This window comes from Physella acuta, unplaced genomic scaffold, assembly GCF_028476545.2.
Source record: "Physella acuta isolate Inbredline_101_S28 unplaced genomic scaffold, ASM2847654v3 ptg001615l, whole genome shotgun sequence".
Classification (NCBI taxonomy): domain Eukaryota; kingdom Metazoa; phylum Mollusca; class Gastropoda; family Physidae; genus Physella; species Physella acuta.
The window spans coordinates 53,972-76,969 of NW_026733129.1; the positions used below are offsets into that span (position 1 = coordinate 53,972).

The 22,998-nt window shown below is 35.3% G+C and overlaps 1 protein-coding gene across 4 annotated transcripts; it reads left to right on the forward strand.

Annotated features, from left to right (window-relative positions):
- The first annotated feature begins 1,307 nt into the window (after positions 1 to 1,307).
- LOC131929320 (uncharacterized) lies at positions 1,308 to 22,183 on the forward strand. Of its 4 annotated transcripts, none has more exons than XM_059285434.1 (9): positions 1,308 to 1,400; positions 12,250 to 12,749; positions 14,058 to 14,280; positions 14,790 to 15,056; positions 15,650 to 15,791; positions 16,610 to 16,653; positions 17,113 to 17,192; positions 17,920 to 18,102; positions 18,694 to 22,183. In XM_059285434.1, the coding sequence occupies exons 2-9, from the start codon at positions 12,573 to 12,575 to the stop codon at positions 19,111 to 19,113; spliced, it is 1,536 nt and encodes a 511-aa protein (XP_059141417.1). In that variant the 5' UTR covers positions 1,308 to 1,400; positions 12,250 to 12,572; the 3' UTR covers positions 19,114 to 22,183. The 4 variants fall into 4 exon arrangements, with proteins under 4 accessions (XP_059141417.1, XP_059141418.1, XP_059141420.1 ...); XM_059285435.1 differs by lacking the exon at positions 1,308 to 1,400 and adding an exon at positions 1,443 to 1,681; XM_059285437.1 differs by lacking the exon at positions 1,308 to 1,400 and adding an exon at positions 10,869 to 10,892.
- The last annotated feature ends 815 nt before the right edge of the window (positions 22,184 to 22,998 follow it).

A 22,998-nucleotide genomic window follows, 5' to 3' on the forward strand; every position in this document is an offset into this window, starting at 1 on the left:
CCCCCTTGTTTTAGCTACTTAGTTTTGTATATTTAAATATTTGGAACTTTTAACAAGGAAAGTTTAAACATTTTTTTTTTCAAATGTTTGTAAGTTGAGTTTTTCTTTCTACAAATATTTAAAGATATTCGTACATCCCTGCTACTATACTTACATGACTAAGCTACCAGTCTATCAAATATATATGTAAGTGAAAGTGTGTGCTATGTGTCCAAGAATTTCAATCAAGAAGTAAAGTAATATTATGTTAATTGATATAGTAATATAGTTTTTTTTTTTAAAACAGGTGTTGTAAAAGACCTGGCACTACATTGCACAATTCAATGTTTATAAAAATTGTAAATCTTTTTAAAAATTTTCTACACCCCACCCCATTGCCTAAATTATGCGCCTTACTCCACTTCACCTTCTAAAGAATAGAGATCTAATTTGAGTGAAATATTATTTTTTTTTGGAAATAGGGCCTACAAAATGCAACTTTCCACTTCTTAGATTAATACATTACGAGGTCACTAAAATCTACCAGCAATTAGTCTATACTCCTCCCATCCAGAAGGTATTCATAACATTTACAAGCAACATCTGGAGTTCTCAAGGGTAGCACGTGCTAAAACATGCAATCGGTATTAAGATTTTAGATTAGATCAGATGTTCTGGTATAAAAATAAACTACAATAACAGACGTGCTCATTTGACAACGCTTTCTTCCCCCCCCCCCCCCCCCCCCCCACCTTCTCGCGAAATGACTAGTTTATCCCCAGTCATGCAAAAAAAAAAAAATCCTATTTAATTTTTGAAACAGCGTTTTATTCTTAATTTTTTCGAAAATATTTTCTAAACCGGGTCAAGAAGAAATAAGATTACTCAAGTGTATATTTAAAAAAAATTGTATTCTAATTTACATATTTAAAAAGTTAAATGCCAAGTAGCTGTTAAAGTTCAATTTAATTTTAAGCGATTACTAGTATTACCTTTATAAAGGTGTGACACTTTCAGGGCTTTCTGAACCCACCCCCCTCTCATCACACATACATACATCGTCACCAAGTCCGAATTGTCCCTTCTTCTGAGGATAGTCTTTTATGAATGACCCATAATTAAAGCAGGCTTACACTAAAGCCTAAGCTTTAGCATGTTCGTATATTTTAGGTTTAAGCTTTTTATTGGTAATAGCAGTGATTTTAATTATTATTATTATTAATGACTCGTAGTCATCTAATTTAAATGACGTCACCCTTAAAAAAAAGTGCAACAACCTCGACCCCAAAATCAGCTGGTTGAGAAGTATAAAATTTGTTCTCATGAAAATACCGGAACGAAGATCAATAAACTAGAAACAGGGTAGGCTAGGGTAAAAGTGACACGATGCCGAATTTTCTTCGCTGAAATGGGGCTCTGTGGTATGTTTTTAGCATAGTTATAAAACATGTAGACTGATAACATTTTTCTTTTTTAAAGTATGGTTGCCGTGCCGAAAAGCAGCTGATGTAATATCGTCAAGCTTCGTTTGCACTCGCCCCGGCTTTTTACAAAAATAAAAATAGTACGGTTTACTTTTTACTGTGTCGAGTGGAAAACAAACCGTACCGCGTGCAAATCAAATGTCTTACAGTAAATCTTACTGAAATCCTAGTTTAACTTAAGATTTTCTCAGCAATACCAAATCAACTGATTCTAACCGGTATGTATTCTAATTTATGCTTCTATAAAATTAAAAATATCTAGTCTAGGGCTAACTAATAATAATAATATTACTAATCGGGTAGTCCTATTATTGTGACAATAGAATGAATAGATACTTAGATAGATTGTCCTAATATTTCTAATAATCACTAATCAATCTAACTCACTGTACTGTACTCACTGACTGTACTGAGTGTTTACTGTTTAGTTTAGAATCATCGACTAGTTTAGGCGTTGAACTTAGTCAACTTAGTGTAGATCTAGAATCTAGAGACTTAACACTTTACTGTGACAGTATTATAATTAGATCTATCTTTTAATTACAGTTTGAGTTATCCTTAGTCACTTTATATTATTATATTTAATTATATTATATATTATTATATACTTTATACTTAAATTTAAATACTTAGAATGTAGATTAGACCCTAGTCTTATTAAATTATTAATTTAATATGACTAATCTAGATTCTAAGTCTTAAAGTATAAAGTGACTAAGGATAACTGTAACTATTATAAAAAATTAAACTATTCAGACTATTCTCAATGAAAACGTAAGGCTATATTTAGGCCTATTAGTTACATAAAGTTTACAAACTTATAGATCTAACAGTAACAGCATTTTTATTATATTTTTTAACCTTTGAGATTCTCGATCTACAGTCTATAGCTGGTCACATTAAATATGTAAGACTATTGTAATTAATTAGGCCCTATACCTAAATTTAAATTATTACAGTAGGCCTATACTATAGAACATCATTTTTCTTTATAGTCAAAGCTCTCATTCACTCAATAGCTTTAATTTTGGTTATATTATTGTGATTTAGCTAGACTTTATATCTTAGCGATAATGCATTTCCTCAAGCTTCTCCAACTCCCTTAATAAAGTTCCTCTTAAGACCTAGCATGGTCCAGTCGGTAAAGCTCATGGGTGCTAAAAATAAAAATATCGAGTTGGAACCCTTGAGCAGATGAAGCTCCATAGTTGGGGACAGGAACTCTTTTAGGAGAGACAACTCCAAAATCAAACAACTGCCGCCTTGTAGTTTGTTCTTGGTTGGACAAAGGCTTTGGAAGCAAATCTAAAAAGAAAAGCAGGCTGAAATTCCTGAGTCAAATGCTCTACCATTGGTCCACACTGTCCCATTTCCCAAGTAACTTCTACACAAAAAATGATAAAAAATTATCTGTCTAGTCATTCTAGTATCAAGACACTTACTACTACTAGAGTAATTTCTTAAAACTAGATTACTAACTGGACTTGCTAGACTAGACTCTAGCACCTATTCAGACTACAGGGCTATTTTATATAAGAGCTAGATTGCTAACCGGAAAGTCTCGTTCGAATCTGGGTTCAAGTCAGCAGAATGTCCTTGAGTCCATCCAGCTCTGATGGGTATCTAACTCAGGGGGAAAAAAGGCAGCTGGACGTAGTGCTTAACACTCTATCCCTTCATATGTTGAATTCTCTGAAGCAGAAGAACACTACTTCATCTGCCCCATGTGTCATGGGCACGATTAGAAAAGATGACGAATAACTAGATCTAGTAGCATGTAGTCTGGACGCAGAGATGGCTAATGCTAACCTGAAAGAATTCGGATCACAGACTTCAATCCGTAAAACTTTCTTGAGTCCATCAAGCTCTGATGGATTCCTGACTCAAATTAGGAAAAAGCAAGGCAGTTGGGCATAATATTGACTACACTATCCCTTTATAGGCAGAGGATATTGAAACAAATGAACTCTACTTCATCTACCCCAGGTTGGTGATTGGGTAGATGATTAGTGATTAATTACGAGTTTGGATGCAGGGCTGAAATTACTTCTGACTCATTGAATGTGAGCTTCTGCTTTGTATTTTTTTTTACTGCAATGATGAATATAACATTGCTAATCACACGGAGCTTAATTTTATTTGCAAGTGTAAAAAATGGATTATCTACCCTTCTGCACCAGGAAAATTAACTTTTTTTCCTTATTTATGAAAAGCAATATTTAATGAGGAATTATCCTCTAAATTTAACGGCCAGCTCAGCTTCGCAATATATTACCCAAATGATCTTATACTTAAAATATGTCAAAATAATACTCTTATTTACCTTTTTATGTATGAAAAACAATAGGTTACCTTCTTAAAAGTAGATTTTGCACAAATGTTATAACATTAGTATCTATAACTACACAAGTAGTCTATTTATAAAGGCAAATTATTATATTTATATTTTTCCTGTTTAATGGTAAAACCAGTGGTTTTAAAATCAAAATCCCTATAAGTGTCAAACTGCATTAGTTATCTAGATACTGCTGTGATAGCTGGTAGGGTAATATAGCTGAGATCATTGTTAAGGTTAGGGTAGCATGTTACGGTTAGGGTAGCATGTTACGGTTAGGGTAGCATGTTACGGTTAGGGTAGCATGTTACGGTTAGGGTAGCATGTTACGGTTAGGGTAGCATGTTACGGTTAGGGTAGCATGTTACGGTTAGGGTAGCATGTTACGGTTAGGGTAGCATGTTAAGGTTAGGGTAGCAAAGAATAAGTTCCAAAAGTTGGGTACTGTTATTGTCCTGTCTCATATTTGTATAGGAAGTTATCCTATTATTTTTTACTATGTAATAGAGGAATATGCTTGTTATAGACTAAAAATCCTTGTAAATTCCACCCACTTTCCATCCACAGACAATGTGAACATGAATATCATGATAAAATTAATCCCTGAACGTAATTGAATCCAGTGTATGAACAATATTGTTTTAACACTTGTGGAATGTAAACATTACCATCTGTGAAAATACATGCCTAGTTTGCCTGTGTTAACACTCTTTTTATATGAAGAGGTTGTATGGCTATCTCTCTGCCCATCTAAATTTATATCTAGTGACTGTCTTCAGGTAATTATTAAAGTTTGTAGGACACGGAGAATTTTTAAAAGTTTTTTAATTAACTGTAATTAGCACACTACACTGTGTACATTGTTAGATTATTTATAATTAGATGTAAAGAGGCATTGAAAATATTTTAATTTCCAAATTCCACTCAAGGTTTTTTGGTTAACTTGTTGCTTTTGATGAAATATTGTTCATTCTGTTATTAGTTTTGGGTGAGTAATGGACATGGCTTTGTCAGTATCACAATTCACTACACTAGACCAAATGGTGAACCAAATGCTTTCAAGCTTGTTTTTTTTTCAAAGCTAGTGGTCATATGTTAATTTTACTGTAAGACTTTTTAAAATTTTTGGTACATCAGTTATACATATTATTTGTGTATATTTAACGGTACGCTGATTGGTCAGTTGTTCCTGTGCATATCATTCCATCTCCCTAACAACGAATCAAATCCCTCTATTCAGATAACTAAAGATGTGATACCTTTATATTCATTTAGATAACTAAGGATGTGATATATGTATGTTCATCTTTCTAGTTTGAGATATCGCTAAGAAGTACTGTTAGATATCACTATCACCATTGATGGCTAGTAGATCTAGTTCGTTTAAAAAAAAACGAAAAAAAAAAACAACAACAAACCAAACCAATGCTGAACTCTCTCACGTATTTCTATAATGGGGCAGGTGACCTTCATCGCCGTCTGGCCCCGCTTTTGACCTCGGTCAACCTGACTGGGTCGCCTGTGGTTTGATATCATAAGGTACATCTGACTTGGTGCAATTTCCAACGTCCTGTGCGTGGGTTGGCTGGCTGCAGTGTTTCCTCCAGATTTTTTTTTCTCCGGGGAGGGGGGGGGCGGACACTGGTAACAGTATATATTTTTCTATATAAATGCCATATAGTTGGGGGAGGGGGGGGGGGGGGGGGAGGGAGATGCCTAGAAGAAACACTGACCGGCTGTGTCAAAGAAGCCTGGGAAATTTTGAAAGGGCCCCTCCAACCCTAGATTAAACCCCCACCCCTACCCCCTCAATCAATGTCCGATGATCATCCTCAGCTTGATAAAAATTCACGCGATGAATTAATTTAAAAAAAAAATCCTAGCACTAATAGGCCTAGTACAGCACAATTTCTGGGGACCTACCGGGATTTTCTACCTTGGGGCCACCGTAATTTTCTACCTTATAAGGGCCCACCGGGATTTTCTACCTTGGGGCCCACCGAGATTTTCTACCTTGGGGCCCACCGGGATTTTCCATGTAGACCGGCAGTTTCTTCCAGGCATCTCTTCGGGGGAAAGTCTACCGCCCCCCTGAACGAAATGAATTTTATATAGAAAATATATACTTTTAACAGTGTCCCCCCGTCCCCCGAAAATTTCAAATGCCCCCCCCCCCCCCCACTCCCGGAGAAAAAGTCTGGAAGAAACACTGTAGACCGGCGGGCCAATCCACCCCCTGTATACACATTATATACGGTTAAATATTTTAAACGTATACGCCTATGAGTCCCGCTGAACCCACGGTGAACCATCTTAGATTGTCTACCCTTCCTCTAGTAAGACTTGGCGGCATTTCTCGGCTCTAGGGATATCGATTTATTCAGCAATTACCAAAACAGGAAATTGCCAAGTGTCGGTCTTTAGTACTAACAAAGGGCAGGGGGGTAAATTGAATTTCATTCGGTACTTCAGACGGAGTGGTCTAGCGGTAGAGAGCTGGACTGCTAACCGGTTCGAATCCGGGTTCAAGTCAGTAGACCGTCCATGAGTCCACCCAACTCTGATGGGTACCTAACTCACGTTAGGGAAAGTAAAGGCGGCTGGGCATAGTGCTGACCACACTATCTCTTCATATGCCGAGGTCACAGAAACAAGTGAACTCTACTTCACTTGCCCCATAGACCGTCAGGTTTGAAAGGGAAACTTACTTACTTACATCAGAAGTTACAAACTTTTACATTTTTTATTTTATTTTGATATTATTTAATTTTGCAGAATCTCTTCCCCTTCCACCCCCTCACCTAGTAACCGGGCCATATGTTTAGCCAATATATGTCTCACGTGTTGTTTTTTATATGCTTTATTGATCACGTCATTGACATTCAATATTTTTTTCCTACCTACTATGCAACTGTCGTCAACTTTTTAATTTTATTTTTGAGCCAAAATTCTATGTTTTCATTCTGATTATTATGATGTGGGGGTCACATTTTGATGTTATATATTTCAGTTTTGATACTATCGCATGTAAACGATTCATTGTATTGAATTTGAGCCACGTAATGCAACTCTTTTCTTACTATGTTTTACAAAACAAAGAACCCGCGCATAAAACTGCAGTCTATTGCTGTCGATCTTTGTATTACACTAGTAAATAATCTCCCCCCCCCCCCCTCCAAAAAGTTAACCCCCGCCACTCAGGGGAAAAAAAGATTATTTAAAAAAAAGAGGATAGGAAATTTGTACTTTTAGAGGGACACATCATTAGTAATTTGCATGAAAAGGTCTTTTTTTTTTGGTACCTTAACCCCAACCCTAGAGGCGGATAAGTTTTTTTGGTGTGAGTTTTAATAGACATCAGAAATAGGTCGCAAGTGGCGGGGCTTAACTTTTCGCCTGTGCATTTTTTGTATTTAGTGGCATTAGCCGGTTTCCGTTTAATGCTTATTTGGTAGCCGATGTTTGTATGACTGGATATTTGGTAGCCGATGTTTGTATGACTGGATATTTGGTAGCCGATGTTTGTATGACTGGATATTTGGTAGCCGATGATTGTATAACTGGCTATTTGGTAGCCCATGTTTGTATAACTGGCTATTTGGTAGCCGATGATTGTATAACTGGCTATTTGGTAGTCGTTTGTATTTGATATTTGTGATTTACATAATTGATAGGAATCCTGCAATGTATTTTCTTAACATAGGTTGATACAGCGGGGCGCAAATTTTTCCCCACTTTTTAAAAGCCCCCCCCCCCCCCCCCACACACATTGTTTTGGGCCTGATGCCCGGGCATAAGCCCCCACTATGCGCCCGACTGCATCCTAGCTAGATCAGTGTGCATATTATGACACATAAACACCTGACGTGTACATAATGTGACGTTAATACCATTGTCCCTTGATACAGTTACCTGTATGTAGGTCAATAACCAACGACACTAAACATAGAAAACATCCGGGACTTTTGCATTCGGGTTTTGTCGTTTATTATTTCCCCTTCCCCTTTTTAACTGTAAAATTTTGAGTTGCTAATCCTTGGCTTCACACTGCCATGCCAATCTTTGGATCTGCGCACCAGACTTGCACGTTGCCACCGTTGCACACTTTCCTCGTGTTCCGCTTGCCACATGGGTTCTGTCGAGGCGTGCGGACAAGTGTCGCATGGTCTTGGGCGTGGGATGACGCGACAATCTCTGGAAGATGATTGACTGATAAGCTCGGTAGATTTAGTCGTGCGGAAATAAATTTTATTTTGCTGTTTGGAACTGGATTGTTAAAAGTGATGTGTTAAAAAAAATAGTGATTTTTTTTTTCGACAGCAAAATGTTTACACTTGGTTTAGAAATACCTGTTTGATAGATCGTGGTATGGCTAATTGGCGATGGGCGTTTTGTTCTATTTTCTTTTGTTAATTGTTTTTAATTAACAGCTTGCGTAGTGGTGGTGTGTGGTGTTCGCTCGTGTTGGCTGTTTCAGCCTCGGCTATGGCAGTGTTAGTGATGTGTATTGTTAAATTAATTGTGCCAGCGATGTGTGTATGTTTGTTTTTATATTCGTATTGTATTGTTGCCTGTGTTAGTATGTTTATTGTGTTTGCGATGTGTATGGCATTATTGGCCGTGTTTGTATGTTTTTTGTGATGTGCAGTGTATTATTGCCGGTGTTTGTATATTTATTGTGTTTGTGATGTGTATGGTTTTATTGCCTGTGTTTGTGATGTGTATTGTATTATTGCCTGTGTTTGTATGTTTATTGCGTTTGTGATGTGTATTGTATTATTGCCTGTGTTTGTATGTTTATTGAGTTTGTGATTTGTATTGTACTATTGCCTTTGTATGTTTATTGCATGTAAATGCTGTGTATTTTCTGAATAGCTTGTGCCGGCGATGTTTGTATGTTTATTTCCTGTTTTTTCCCCTTTTTGAACCTGACGGTCCATGGGGCAAGTGAAGTAGAGTTCTGTGACTTCGGCATATGACGTGATAGTGTGGTTAGCTTTGTGCCCAGCCACTTTTACTTTCCTTAACGTGAGCTATGAACCCATCAGAGCTGGGTGGAATAATGGACGTTCTACTGCCTTTAAAAATCCGGTTTGGAAATCTAGACTATCGTGTTAGTAGTCTGGCGCTCTACCAGTAGCGTAGCGGGGGGGGGGGGGGACGACGACACACATATGTCCCCGGGCGCCGACCTTAGGGGGCGCCAAAATGGGTTGGAAAAATAAAAATGAAAGCTTGAGGGGGGTGCAAATCGAAAGTTTGGGGGGGGGGGGTGCAAATTGAAAGTTTGAGGGGGGGGGGGGGGAGGTGCAAATTGAAAGTTTGTCCCCGGGCGCCGGGAAGGGGCGCTACGCCTCAGCGCTCTACCGTCCCCATGTTTGCGATGTGTGTTGTTGAACTGTGCCGGCGATGTTTGTATGTTTATTGCCAGTTTATAATGTTGTTGTATAGCCTGATGTTATCAGGCCTTTGTTCACGATGTTCCTCTGTATGCTCTAAGTCTAATCTCCATGTTTGCCGTGCTGATGTTCAGCCGCGTGATTCGTTGCTATGGTTTTCCACGCTGTGACGTACTACACAAAGACCTTGTGTCAACAGTGTCCCTTACTACTTATCTCTCGCACTCCGCATGCACCTTCAGCATTGAAAAAATTTCCATTGACTAAATTTTTACCTATCTGTTTTGTTGTTAGGCTGGGTAGTTACACCCCCCCCCCTGCACCCCCTAGGTCACTTCAGAAAATTGTGTACAGTCTGTACACTTGCTTGCTACACCACTTCAATCTAGCAAGTCATCATTTATTCGTGAGCTGGTGTACACTATTTGACCCGTGGGGACAGGAGTACACGTGACATACTTTTATCCAACCCAACTACATTTCACTTTTCTATCTACTGCTCCACCCCCCCCAATATGACGTCACACCTCAGCCTACAAGTACCCCCGTCAAAATTGCAGTTGAATTTTTTTTTAATACATCGTTGTTTTTTAATAAAACATTTACTGAGCTCGGTCAACTTTAAGTATTTTAATTAATCAATTTATATTACAATTTATTATAACAGTTAAAAAAAAAATTCTAGATAACGGCTAAAATTCAGTTTCGAACATTACTATTTTAAAATGCAAAAATGTGACGTCACTCTACCTGACCTCACCGTCCCCTTCATCGCACATCGTCACAAAATTACGGACTCCCCCCCCCCCCCCCCTATGAGTGTGACGTAATTTATTGACGATCCCTGTGATGGCTTTGATGAACGGGGGGGGGGGGGGGGCACAATTTTTTTTTACTTGCCTTAATTTAAATAACAACAACTAAAAATTATCGCAATTTCCTGCAGAGTGCTCTATAGTCTACAGCTTAATAAAAGTTTAGCAGGCAATGTTTATTCCATCAGACACGCAAACATACCCCATGTGAAGCCTTACCGTAGTAGTGTAGAAATGGTGCCTATTCTGCTTAGTTCTAGGCTACGTGTTACTTTGACCTATATCTGCCCTGTCATTAGACTACCTCAGTTCACCAGTCACCTCTGCCATTATCTCACTTTCCCTGGTTCAAGTGATTTAAAAATAGATTTACAACACTATTGTCACATTTTAAAATAGCTAAATCAGGATACTTAAAAAAAGGGTAATAATCATTAATTTTGTTCTTTACACATTAAAATTGTCCTTTACTATTTAAGTACCCTGTTGTAGGGGCCTATATTTGTAAGAATAATTGAGAATTAAAAAACCAGAATCAAGAGAGCAACAGAACAATGTTTTGTTTCATCAGTATTCAGTGTAATGATGTATAGTTGTAAGAATATTTGAGAAATTAAAAACTAGAATCAAAAGAGCAACAGAACAATGTTTTGTTTCATCAGTATTCATTGTATGAAAAACCCTTTATGTTTATAATGCACTGATTATAAGGTGCTGCTGGTGTGGTTTTTAAGTACCTGTAAGAGTAGGCACCTTGATTACAACCAGGTTCATAGGTCACTAGGTTATTGTAAAAAGAATGACTCTGTGATAAAAATAGATGACCTTTACATTGACTGTGTATATCTGTATGCGTGTGTATGGTACTTGTAAAAATGAGGTAGACAATAGTAGTTTCATATACTACTTCTCTGTTCATTAAACTTTCCCCTTGTTTAAAATGATAACATGGAAATTAAATTTTACTCACTAGTGTTTGTAATAAGTACTTCTCTTCCTGCCTTTAGGAATGCATTCCAGAAGTGAATTTATTTTTGTAAAAAAAGAGTTGCTTGGTTGATATTGCATTGCTCTTGTTTTCATTTAATTTAAGATAATTTAACCATAGGGAATATGAGACTATTATTAAGCCTATTGGTTCAGAAAATAAAGGAATTTACCTGTAAGCCTGAGGCAGCTAAACCAGTTTGTTGTTATGGGGTTAGGGTTAAGTAATTGGTAATGCTGATTAAAAGTGTACATTTGCATTAGGGTAGTGCTATTGGTAGTCATGATACAAGGTTATAAGTCATGAAGTTATTTATTTGATTTGGAATGAACAAGAACATGCTACCTAATATCAGAATTACTTGCTAAATAATGTGTTAATAAATAGTTGCTTTTCTTATCTTGATGCCAGGGGGCACACCTTACATTTATGTATATTTATAGTGACAGACAGTATAAAACTCTATACTTACTTTTATAGAACAATGTGAAGCATCCCCAGCCATTACCCACCCACCCGCCCCCCTCCTCACCACCAGTGCCTCTGTACTGCACAATAAGACAACTATTTCTGAAGCTGTTATTTTATCTATTTAAAGCAGGCTGGCAGTAAAAAATCTATTGACATAGCCCTGTAAATAGTTGCTTCAAGCACTTGAGCTATTACCTACCAAACAACATTGCATAAATAAATAGATCTAAAATTACTTAGTTTACCATATATATCTTATCAGTATTGTGCCAGTTTAGTACATTGATTTACCCATATTCACATATAAATATTCTTTACACTATTATTTTTGTAGTAGATCTTCAAATTTATCTGGCCAACTTAAGGTATACTTTCACAATGGCTTTATAGCCATGAATGTGTGTGTGTACTCTCTATACTTGTGGTTAGTGTATTGATTCTATGGAAGTTGGTCCTATCTAGTGATATGTAGGGTCAGTTGTTATCTGGATGAAATGGTACAGCACTCACATTGTTGAGGTGTGTAATGGAACAAAGCACAGCCTTTAGTAGTTACATAGGGGAAATAATTTGAATAGCATATTTTTAAAATGTATTTAAATTCATATAAATTCACTGTTTTTTATTCAATAACCATAGCTTTTTAAAAATGATGCTCTTAATTTTAGTCTTGGTAGAGTTACATTTTAATATTGTTTCATGGTGTTTATAGAGTACAATTTGAGTTTGCTAAATAATATTTATTGTCAAATTTAAATGTAATCTGTTTTCCTTGCAGAGTTTTGTCCCTTTCTGGAGATTTGCCAGAGGAAAAGCCTTGATTGTCAACAAAGAAGCTCTAAAACAGTAACATTTGGGCACCAGTGGTGATGACATTCTCATCCTAACAAAAGTATTGTGTTGATTTGTGAAGGACAGCTATCTATACATAAGGGGAGATAAGTTATTGCCTGAAACATTATAATCTTCATACTGTTGCCAAGATATTTCTGTGGTTTCAGTTTTACTGTGATAATTATAAAACTACCACAGGTTTGGTATTTGTAAAAAAAAAAAAGAACATTTAAACCGAAACAAACGTTTACCTAACCGTGACAAAAGATGGGGCGCTACAGCGGCAAGACCTGCCGCCTGAGCACAATGCTGACCCTGACCGCGGGATTTTTCCTGGTGGAGATTATAGTCGGGTACATGACCAACTCCATTGCTCTTGTGGCGGATTCCTTTCACATGCTTTCAGATGTCGTGGCTCTCATAGTAGGATTTGCTTCAGTCAGGGTAAGTTTAATTCCTTCATTGATGACACTGTCATTGTCTTATACCTCACTGGGGATGTTTTTCATCTTGTTTTGTATTTTTTCTGGATTGTGTACTGTAATGGAAACTTGTTTGTATTGTTTATGTATAATCTTTGGTAGACCTTTCCTGGGTCCAAGTTTTGGAGGTTGATAAAAGTTTATACAAATATTTTTCAACAATATATATGGTGTGCAATAGTTGCGAGCATAAACTCAGTTCTAGCTTTAAGCCAGCACAAGATTCCATAGTACATATATCACTGATAGGTAACATATATGCGTATTTCTTGAGTTAGTAACAGAAGTGGGGAGGGGCCTGTGCATGGATTTGATTATATTCTAAAATCACAAAACAGATGAACTCTATCAAGATGGACTGTTAGGTTTGAAAGATATTTTAATTTATTCTGTATGAGATTATATTGTGTGGCATAGCGATAGAGAGCTAGACTGCTAAGCCGAAAGTCTCGAGTTTGAATTTGCGTTCAAGTCAGTAGAATGTTCCTTAATCCACCCAGCTCTGATGGGTACCTAACTCATGTTAGGGAATACAAAGGCAGCTGGGCATAGTGCTGACCACACTATCCCTTCATATGCAGAGGTCTCTGAAACAGATGAAGTCTACTTCACAACAAACTGGGCACAAACTGTAAAAGATGGTGATAATTATCTTCTATGTGTATGTAATGTAACTCCTGTCTTCAGTTATAAATTTGGTAGAGGAAACTAACCTAGTAGAATCCCTTAGATATTGAAAAATCAATATTGTCATGGTTTTAGTTTAGGCTTGTAATTGCAACTGTCTGTATAACATTCATCATTGATACTTTTTAGTGGAACTTAAGTTATTTCATACCTTTCTGTATATAATTTAATACGTGGTACATTTATGATCAAGAGATAACGTAATGTGTGTTTTATTGGTATATTGGTTATGGTAATAGCTCTAGTAAGGCTAAGGGTAGTGGTACCAGCAAATATAATCTTCAATATCATTGCTGCAAATCATAGAAGAATTTTTGTCAATTTTTAAATAAGGCAAAATTTGGAATGTGCAAATATCTATATGGCCTTATAAAAAATAAATTATCATTAGCTTTTAAATAACAAGCTAATATTTTGACCTACATATAATGATATATCCAAAAGCCTATTAATAATAAATAATCTGTAAGTTTTAAATAATATGCTTATGTTTTGACATGTACAGACATCTAAATCGCCATACTTCTTAATAATAAGCTATCATTACATTTTAAATAAGAAGCTAATGTTGTGACTTGTACAGATATCAAAATGGCCTTCCAAAAGAAACACTTATGGCTGGGTGAGGGCTGAGATTCTTGGTGCTCTGGTTAATGCCGTCTTCCTTTTGGCTCTGTGTTTCTCCATTCTGGTGGAAGCCTTGAAGAGGTTGGTGGAGGTGGAGAAGGTGGACAACCCCAAACTGCTTCTTATAGTAGGGGCAGTGGGATTGGCTGTGAATATCTTTGGGCTTTTCTTGTTTGGAGGTGAGTGGTGTATGTGTTTTAAGCTACTGTGGGTTTGTTTTGGCAGTGTGTGATAAGTTTGAGTGTGTGCTGTGGGTTTGTTTTGGGGTGTGTGGTAAGTTTATGTTTGTATTGTGGGTTTGTTTTGGGGTGTGTGTGTTATGTGTTTTTGTATATTATAATGGGTGTGTTGGGAGGTTACTTGTATCCATGTTTAAGGGATACATTCATAAAAGCTAAGGTGGGACTGCTAACAAAGGCTTAAAAGGAGTGGTTAATTTTGGTTTATTAAGCAAATTACAAATGAAATTAATATGATTGGTGTGTCACTGTGATTAAAGCAGGAGTAATTTACAGTTTTACCTAGGTTAAGTGAATTTTTTTTTATAACAAGAAAATTAAAAATTATTGTGTAAGAAGTATGTAAAAATACAAATACATTTTTCGTTTTTACTTTGTTTTTAAAACAGGTATTAACTGCTATCTTGTATTGCAATATTTTTAAAAATTTCTTTGTTTCGCGGACATAGCTCATGGACATTCTCATGGAGGTGGAAGCAGCCATTCACACGGGGGTCACGGCCACTCACACGGAGGTCACGGCCATGCACACGGGAGTCCCAAAGAAGGCCACAACGCCAACTACAAGGATGTGCCTAATGGGAAAGCCGCTGCTATGGAGAACGAGTCCCTGGTCCAGACGGATAAAATTTCTTCAGTGTCGTCAGTGGACGACAAGGAGATATATGTCTCCCAGGCTTCTAATATTACCATAGAGATTAAGAAGCCACAGTTAGGTGAGTGGTGTTCAATGGGTTTTTTTTTTTTAAATTAATAGAAAACAACCATCTATACCAGAGGTTTGTGAATTTTTTGGAATTACAGAGCCCCACCAGTTACTTATGCACATTCACCGAACCCTTGTTAATAGTCCTATAGCCTGCACTGATAAAATCTGATTGCTAATCATATATGTCGGTGTGTGTCTTGACTTCTGCCGAACCCCTGGAACTGACTCACCGAACACCTGGGGTTGGAACAAACCCAGGTTAAGAACCACTGATCTATACATATAATGATGAGAGTATGCCTGCGATATATCTAAGCACATGGGATCTGTTGTTTAGGGGTCCTGCACATGGGGTCATTGGCTCTACTTGATTCAACAGTCAAACTATATTAGGTGCACCCGCTGTATTTTATAATTAGAAATATATTTCGACTAATCTGTTGAATTTTTATTAATACAAAGAAAGTATTTTATTTTAAATTCAAACAATTGTATAGTTTAAAAAAAGAAGTTCTGTTTTTGTCTCCATTCATTGATGAAGAACAAAATGTAATTTTTTGTCATCCACCTATTTAATTAAATTAAATTTTTTATTATTAGCATCCTCAAATCAGCTGAATATGCGTGGTGTGTTCCTCCATGTGCTTGGTGACGCTCTTGGCTCTGTGGTGGTTGTGGTTTCTGCACTGGTTATATGGTTTGCTGATGGGGACTGGAGATACTATGTTGATCCTTCCATGAGGTACGTCATTTTGTAATATGTTGTTTATGTAGTTATTGTATGGAACTGGAGATATTATGTTGATCCTTTCATGAGGTACGTCATTTTGTTATATGTTGTTTATGTAGTTATTGTATGGAACTGGAGATATTATGTTGATCCTTTCATGAGGTATGTCATTTAGTTATATGCTGGTTATGTGGTTATTTTATGGGGACTGGAGATTTATGTTGATCCTTCCATGATGTATGTCATTTAGTTATACGCTGGTTATGTGGTTATTTTATGGGAGTAGAGATATTATGTTGATCCTTCAATGAGTTTTTTTATTTTTTGTATTACATTTAATTTATGCTTTTAGAAATATACAGCATTGTTTACCTGATTATTTAATCATTTTTACTTCGTTATTTGACTGACATTGCTTAAATAATTTCAATACTGTAATAAACATCAAGATGACATTTCTGTCAAGGTTGTTATTAGGGTAGAATTGTTAGCTCCATAAAAAAGTCACACAAGCACTGGTTTGTAGTCTTAAGGAAGTAGTAGAACACATTTCTGAGAGATAATTTTTGTAGATTGTTGGTAGGCACAATTTGTTTATAGAATGTTCTTCTGTAATTATTGTGGCAGTGTTGCCTCCCTGTTTAAAACTTTCTTGGCTCAAGCCCAGAATCAAAGTGTTAACTTGACACAACAATGAATTTTTTTTTGGCTCACTGAGAGTTTTAGAGACACCTAGGATTACCTGGACAGTATGGGGGGGGGGGGGGGATGACTGACCCATTATAGACACTTCAGTAAGGGTAATATTTTTTTCATGTTTATCTTTCTAGCATCATGATGGTGATCATTATTCTAAGCACTACCATTCCTTTGTGTAAGTAATTGTTTTTTTTTAAATTTTCAATAGAATTTTAAGAAGTTAAACAAAAACAAAAGAATTTGTTATGTAAGTTATTATAGCCAAAACTGAAATATAAATTAGGAATTTAAAAAACTGCATTATTGTATTTTTAATCTTCAAAAAAATGTGTAAAAAAATAAATTATCAGCCAAAAATGAATTGTAAAACCAGAATTTAAAAAAATCAAATAGGAATTCTTAAAAACAAATACATTTGAGAGGTATTATGAAAATTGTGTATGATATAGTTTTTGTGTTTATTAGTAATTGGCTAAATCTTTTAAATTTTTAAATGTAAACACTACTTGAGATAATCTGGATTACAATCTGACAAATGAATTTTGTGATAAGTTACATTTTTATTAACTTTAGAGACTAATAATGTTAGAGGGTTTTATTACTTTGACTGCAACATGTAATGTTAACATTTCAGTGAAGGAATCTGCTTTCATCCTTCTCCAAACTGTTCCATCCCATGTCAATGTGGAAAGGATTATTCAAGAGTTGGAGCAGGTAAAACTCGCTTGTTAATAGTTTTTAAAAAATGTAACCAAATGAAATATCATACCATTTTACAGGCGTTTATTTTTCTCTGTCATACTTGCTGTATTTGTGATGTTATTATTGTTTAAAAGCTTATTTATACTAAGAGATGAACCTACACATTTCTTAATTTCCAGTAAACAATATAAAAATTCAAACTTTTCTTGACAATATTAGTGCAGTATTTAATTATAGGGAAGGTGTGGCTTGGTAGTGTAGAGTGCTCAATTGCTAAACCAAAGTCTTGAATTTGAATCTGAGTTTAAGTCAGTCAAATGTCCCTTAGTCAACCCAGCTCTGATGGGTACCTAACTTGCATTAGGGAAAGTAAAGGTGGCTGGGTACACCATCCAGGTCACAAAAACAGGTCAACTCTACTTCACTTGCACTAAGGACCATTAGTTTTGAAAAGGGAACTTTACTACTTTTAATTAAATTATTATATTTAAAGAACATTAATTTATCTCTTCCTTTTTGAACGTGTATAGAAGCTTGTTATAAATTTTTATATATTATAAAAAATTCTTAATGACCTGGACATAGATATGATTTGTTTTTTTATAGAGATGGTCACTTTATTATTAAATGTATTGTGGCTTTGGGCTGTTAAAAATGTCTTGTATGTTTTCTGCTCCACAGATGGATGGCATATAAAAAATGTCTTATAAAAATGTCTTATATGTTTTCTTCTCCACAGATGGATGGCATATACGGGGTGCACGAGTGCCATATCTGGCAGCTGGCAGGGAACCGTATTGTGGCATCAGCACATATTCGGTGCCATGGCATAGAGGAGTACATGACACTGGCTGCCAAGATCAAATCACTTTTCCACAAAGCTGGCATCCACTCCACAACAATCCAGCCAGAGTTTATTGATGTGAGTCTTTCTGGTCATGTCAGTTGTTTTTTTAATTTCTTGTGTATTTATTTGTCATGTTAGTATTTTTTTTCAGTTGTTTACTTGTCATTTCAGTTTTTTTTTCTATTGTTTACTTTCATGTCAGTATTTTTTCTGTTGTGTTCTTTTTTTTTTCCTAGTCTATTTACTTGTCTTGTCAGCTTTTTTGCTGGCATATTTCTTTGTCAAGTCAGTATTTTTTTCTGTTGTGTTTATGGGTTATGTTTTTTTTTACCAAGTGTACTTATTATATTCACTCGTCTTACCAATTATTTTTTCTGGTGTATTCATTAGTTAAGTCTGTTCTATTCACTTAAAAAAACCCCATTTAAATGAAGAGCTTTATTCACATCTTATTTTATCACCATAGAATCAGACATTTTATTGCAGTCTGCTGTACTTCTTTTGAAGAGTAATAATTTTTAAATAAAAATTATTACTTTACTAAATGTTCTCAATTTGTCATTGACATCTACAAAATATTTTATGTTTTTTATATTTTTATTAATAGTTTTGTATGACTTTATACAGCAGTTTAAGGTTATTTTCACCCAATGTTTCTTGTTTCAGTGGCGTGATGCCAACTCTGACCACCAGCCCTGTGCCATTCTCTGCGAGGCCTCAGGCGAGATGTGTAAAACAGACACGTGCTGCGGCGACCGCAAGAGCCGCATGAACAAATCCAACCAAAACGCTGTCGAGTCTGTCGTCATTGGAGACGTCAGCAACGCCCACATGCCCAACGCCAACAACTCCAACACGAGAAACCAGACAAACTTCACCTTCTCTAGTCACCGAAGCCTGGACATGAAATTCAGCCCCGATGGGGACGAAGTAGTCCTTGAGATGTCTGTGTATGAATCGCCGGACGACAGGCCAACGCCTACAGAAGATGGAGCCGCCCACTCCAAGGTCCCAGGTACCGTTACCATGTCTGAAAATGGAGCTTTACTAGAGTCCCCCATATCTGGCCGTGATCACCATTCCTGAGTCAGTAACGTTGTTTAAACTATTTCTTAAAGTGGTTTCAAGAATCCAAACACGCGTAAATTTTGTCAAATATTTCATTTGGATTGCTTTGATTGCGGAGCCTGGATCCGACATGCTTTTTAAAAAAAAATATTGTGGCAGCTCGTTTGTTGTTCAAAACGTCTACAATATGATTTCAATCAAACTCATTGTCTATTTTGTAAAATTTCCAAGAAATGTATTGATGACTTTGGTCATCAGGAGCCAGTATGTGTCCTTAAACCAGATGGTTTTATCATAAAAAAGTGGGATATGCAAGACTGATGACTCAACTGATTAGTTTTATCTCATTACAACTATTTAGCAGTATCAGTTTGTTTTTAAACTAGGTTAGATGTATGAACCATTGTTTAGCATTATCAATTAGTATTTGAACAAGGGTAGTGGTAACTGCAATGGATTAGCATTATCAATTAGTTTTAGAAAAATGGTAGTGGTGCCTGCAATGGATTAGCCTTATCAATTAGTATTTGAACAAGGGAATTAGACAGTCTGTGAGCTAGGTAATCAGTGCATTTAAAATTGATTATGTCGCTTGCCTATCTGTGTATGCTTTGTGCGTCTGACAGTCATCCAAAGATTGCCTTACCACATTCTATCATGTTCACCAGTTGTGTTGAATGGACTCCACATAATTTCTTTCTTCCTAGTGGTGGGGCGGGGCTTAATGAATGTTTTGTGTTTGTTTTGTTTAATTATTTAAAAAAAACCCAACTATTCACTAAAAATGTATTTTTATTGCGGTACGTTAGAAAAACTTGTGTTTTATATCCAACCAGTATTAGTACACAATGTGTGAACTACTCTAATCAAACTATTTATAATTTTAGTTTTAATAACTAATGTGAAACACTAACATGGAAAATTTTTAAAAGATGTTTTTTTAAAAAAAAATATCTTAGCCCAACTTAGCCAAACCATATTTACTTTTGAATAATTTTAAATGCAGTTTGTTTTTAGATAGCATTTAATTGGGGTACAAAATTCCCTCTATATGTAGTGCTATGAAGCTGTATCAACCATTTCATAAAAACTACTTAGAATCCATGACCATGTCTTGTATTCATGTGGCCAGTGTTCTGTTGGTTTTAATACTAATTTCATAGTTGATTATTATTTTATTGACCCGCGCATGGAAGGTTTTAGAAATTTGTTTTTGTTGTTACACCGTGTGAAATGAAGCAGAAAGAATTGTTTATAACATCACTGTGTGTATATTTGTTGCTAGTGATTTTAACCTTATTTATGACTTATACTGTGTTTCTAGTTTAAAAAAAAGAATTTCTTTATACAAATTCGTAATTTCAGAAATAAATTTTATACATTTTTATACAATTTGTCTTTTTTTCTTCACATTAATTTATTACATAAATTTTTGCGTTGTCTTGTTTTTTAAATTTTATGTTGCTTGCATTCCATGATTTAGGCAGATACTAACTCAGAACAATTAAAACATGTTTCCTGTGAATAAATTGCTTGGATTAATGGCCTCTGTCGTGCATTAAATGGCAGATTCATAAACTCAACATCTTTAATTTTTATGTTTCATTTTTTTAAAGATTACTGTGTCTCTTCATTTCTATAATGTGTGAATTTCATTGTTTACATGTGTTTTGATTAAAAGAATCCTTAACAGAATTTGACGCAACATGAAAATATTTGAGTTGTTCAACTTTATAGTTATATACAATTAAGACCAATACATCTAAAATATTTATTATGGCATTTTGCTTTCTGTATTCCATGAATTTAAAAGATTCTTGATCTGAAAGTAAAAATTCTGTGCATTCTAAAAATTATGATTGATTAAAGTTAAAGATTTGTTTTTTTCATAATACAAAATCAAGTCAAATAATTTTTGTTTGCTAAGAAACTAAACATAGTTTTATCCTTTATGCCATCACAAGTAAGTAGAAAAACATATACCTTAAAAATTCTTAATTAAAAAAAATTAAGTAAACTAATCAGTAGTTTTTCATCTTTGTTGTACTTGTAAACAATACATTCATTATAAAGTGTTTTAAAAACCTGAGCTGTATAACAATGCATGTGTGAAACACTCAATATGATAAATATTGCATTAGATAATGAAATCAGAGGTAAATGAATGTTGAAGTTAGGGGTAGTGGGCAGAAGACATACAACATACTGGGTGCAGGTAACTCCTCATTGTAATTTGTAACTACCATAGTGGTCCCCCCTTTACATATTATCAAAAGATCTTTGTACTTAGTCTAAACACTATGCATACAAACTTTCCAAATAAATGATACTTAAATTAATTCTAACAATAGCTTGAGTTATGATGAAGTTAAATTTTGTACAGCAATTGACAATGTAATGAATAAGAAACAAATAAAAATAACTAATCATTAAAACAATGTTATTTGTTTTTTATTGTTTATGTCTACATAGTACATGTGTGTACATTTAAACTCATATAATTCAATTGTCTTTACAATTTATAAATATTCACTCTTCTCACTGTTTATTTGTGCAGCCTGTTGTTAATTTACAATGTTGTTTTTTTTTGTTTTTTTTTTTAAACAATCAGATTTTTAAAAATTATTCAAAGAAGAAAAACCTTTACTTAAGTAACTAAGCCCAGTCCCATTTTATTAGCTTAATGAAGTATTTTACACTTTTTATTTATCAGTTACACTGATTCTTTGTTTGCAGTCATATTCTTCTTCTGAATTGTCAATTCTGTTAGGATTATTTTTTTAAAACTTTGTTTAACAGGATTGTTACTTTGTAAAAATTTACAATTTACAAAGCTTATCTGTGAGAAATCCAAAAAAAAAAATGGAAAATTCTGTAATTCATCATACCTATTCAACTTCAATTATATAATTTGTATGTAATATAAAAGTATGTTTCCATATTTGTTTGTATTTTTGTTTGTTTGCTATACAAAACTATTTATAGTATAAATAAGTTTCGTTTTACCTCCCCTTATGGATTTCATTGAAAACTGGTGCAAATTTTTATTCCAGAAACTTTCAAAATAAATCGCTGAAACAATTTGAAATGTTTGTTGTTTTCATTTTTTATGTTGATTTTGGAAAAAGTATTTCTTATCTACTTAAAAACTATTTTAATCCCTCCATTATCTGTTGTAATATTCGATACAATCAAGTATTCCAAAGGCCTGTCTTCTTCTTTTTCGTTCTTAATTTTAGTTTTAGAGGGTTCTCCTTCAACATAATTAAGTATACGTGTCAACTGATTATGCAATGTTTGGGGCATTGACTCCAATTTCAGCCTGCTTTTCTTTTTGGATTTGCTTTCATAGACTTTGTCTAACCAAGAACAAACTACAAGGCAGCAGTTGTTTGATTTTGAAGTTGTCTCTCCTAGAAGAGTGGCTGTCCCCAGCTAACGAGCCTCATCTGCCCGAAGGTTCAAACTCGAGACTTTTTGGTTAAGCAACCATGAGCTTTACCGACTCTACCACACCAACCCCCTGTATACGGCCTGTCGACTCCACTTTCAGCCTGCTAGTCTTTCAGGATTGGCTTCCACAGCCTTTGTCCACCCAAGAACAATCTGCAAGAGAGTTGTTTGATTTTTGAGTTCTGTCTTAGATGGGTTGCTGTCCACAGTTATCGAGCCTGATCTGTCTAGGGTCAAACTCTTGATTTAAGGAGTTAACAATCACGGCTTGCCAAACCACACCAGACAACTGAATTGAAAGATAAAGAATCATGCAAACACTGTAGAGAACCTACACTGTTGCAATGATATAGCATACTGGTAGTTGGGCTGCACCAACAGATAGGGGTAAAATCACGATATAGCGTCGGAAATTATTGGGTAATGTTCGTTGAGTTTCGGTAACATTCG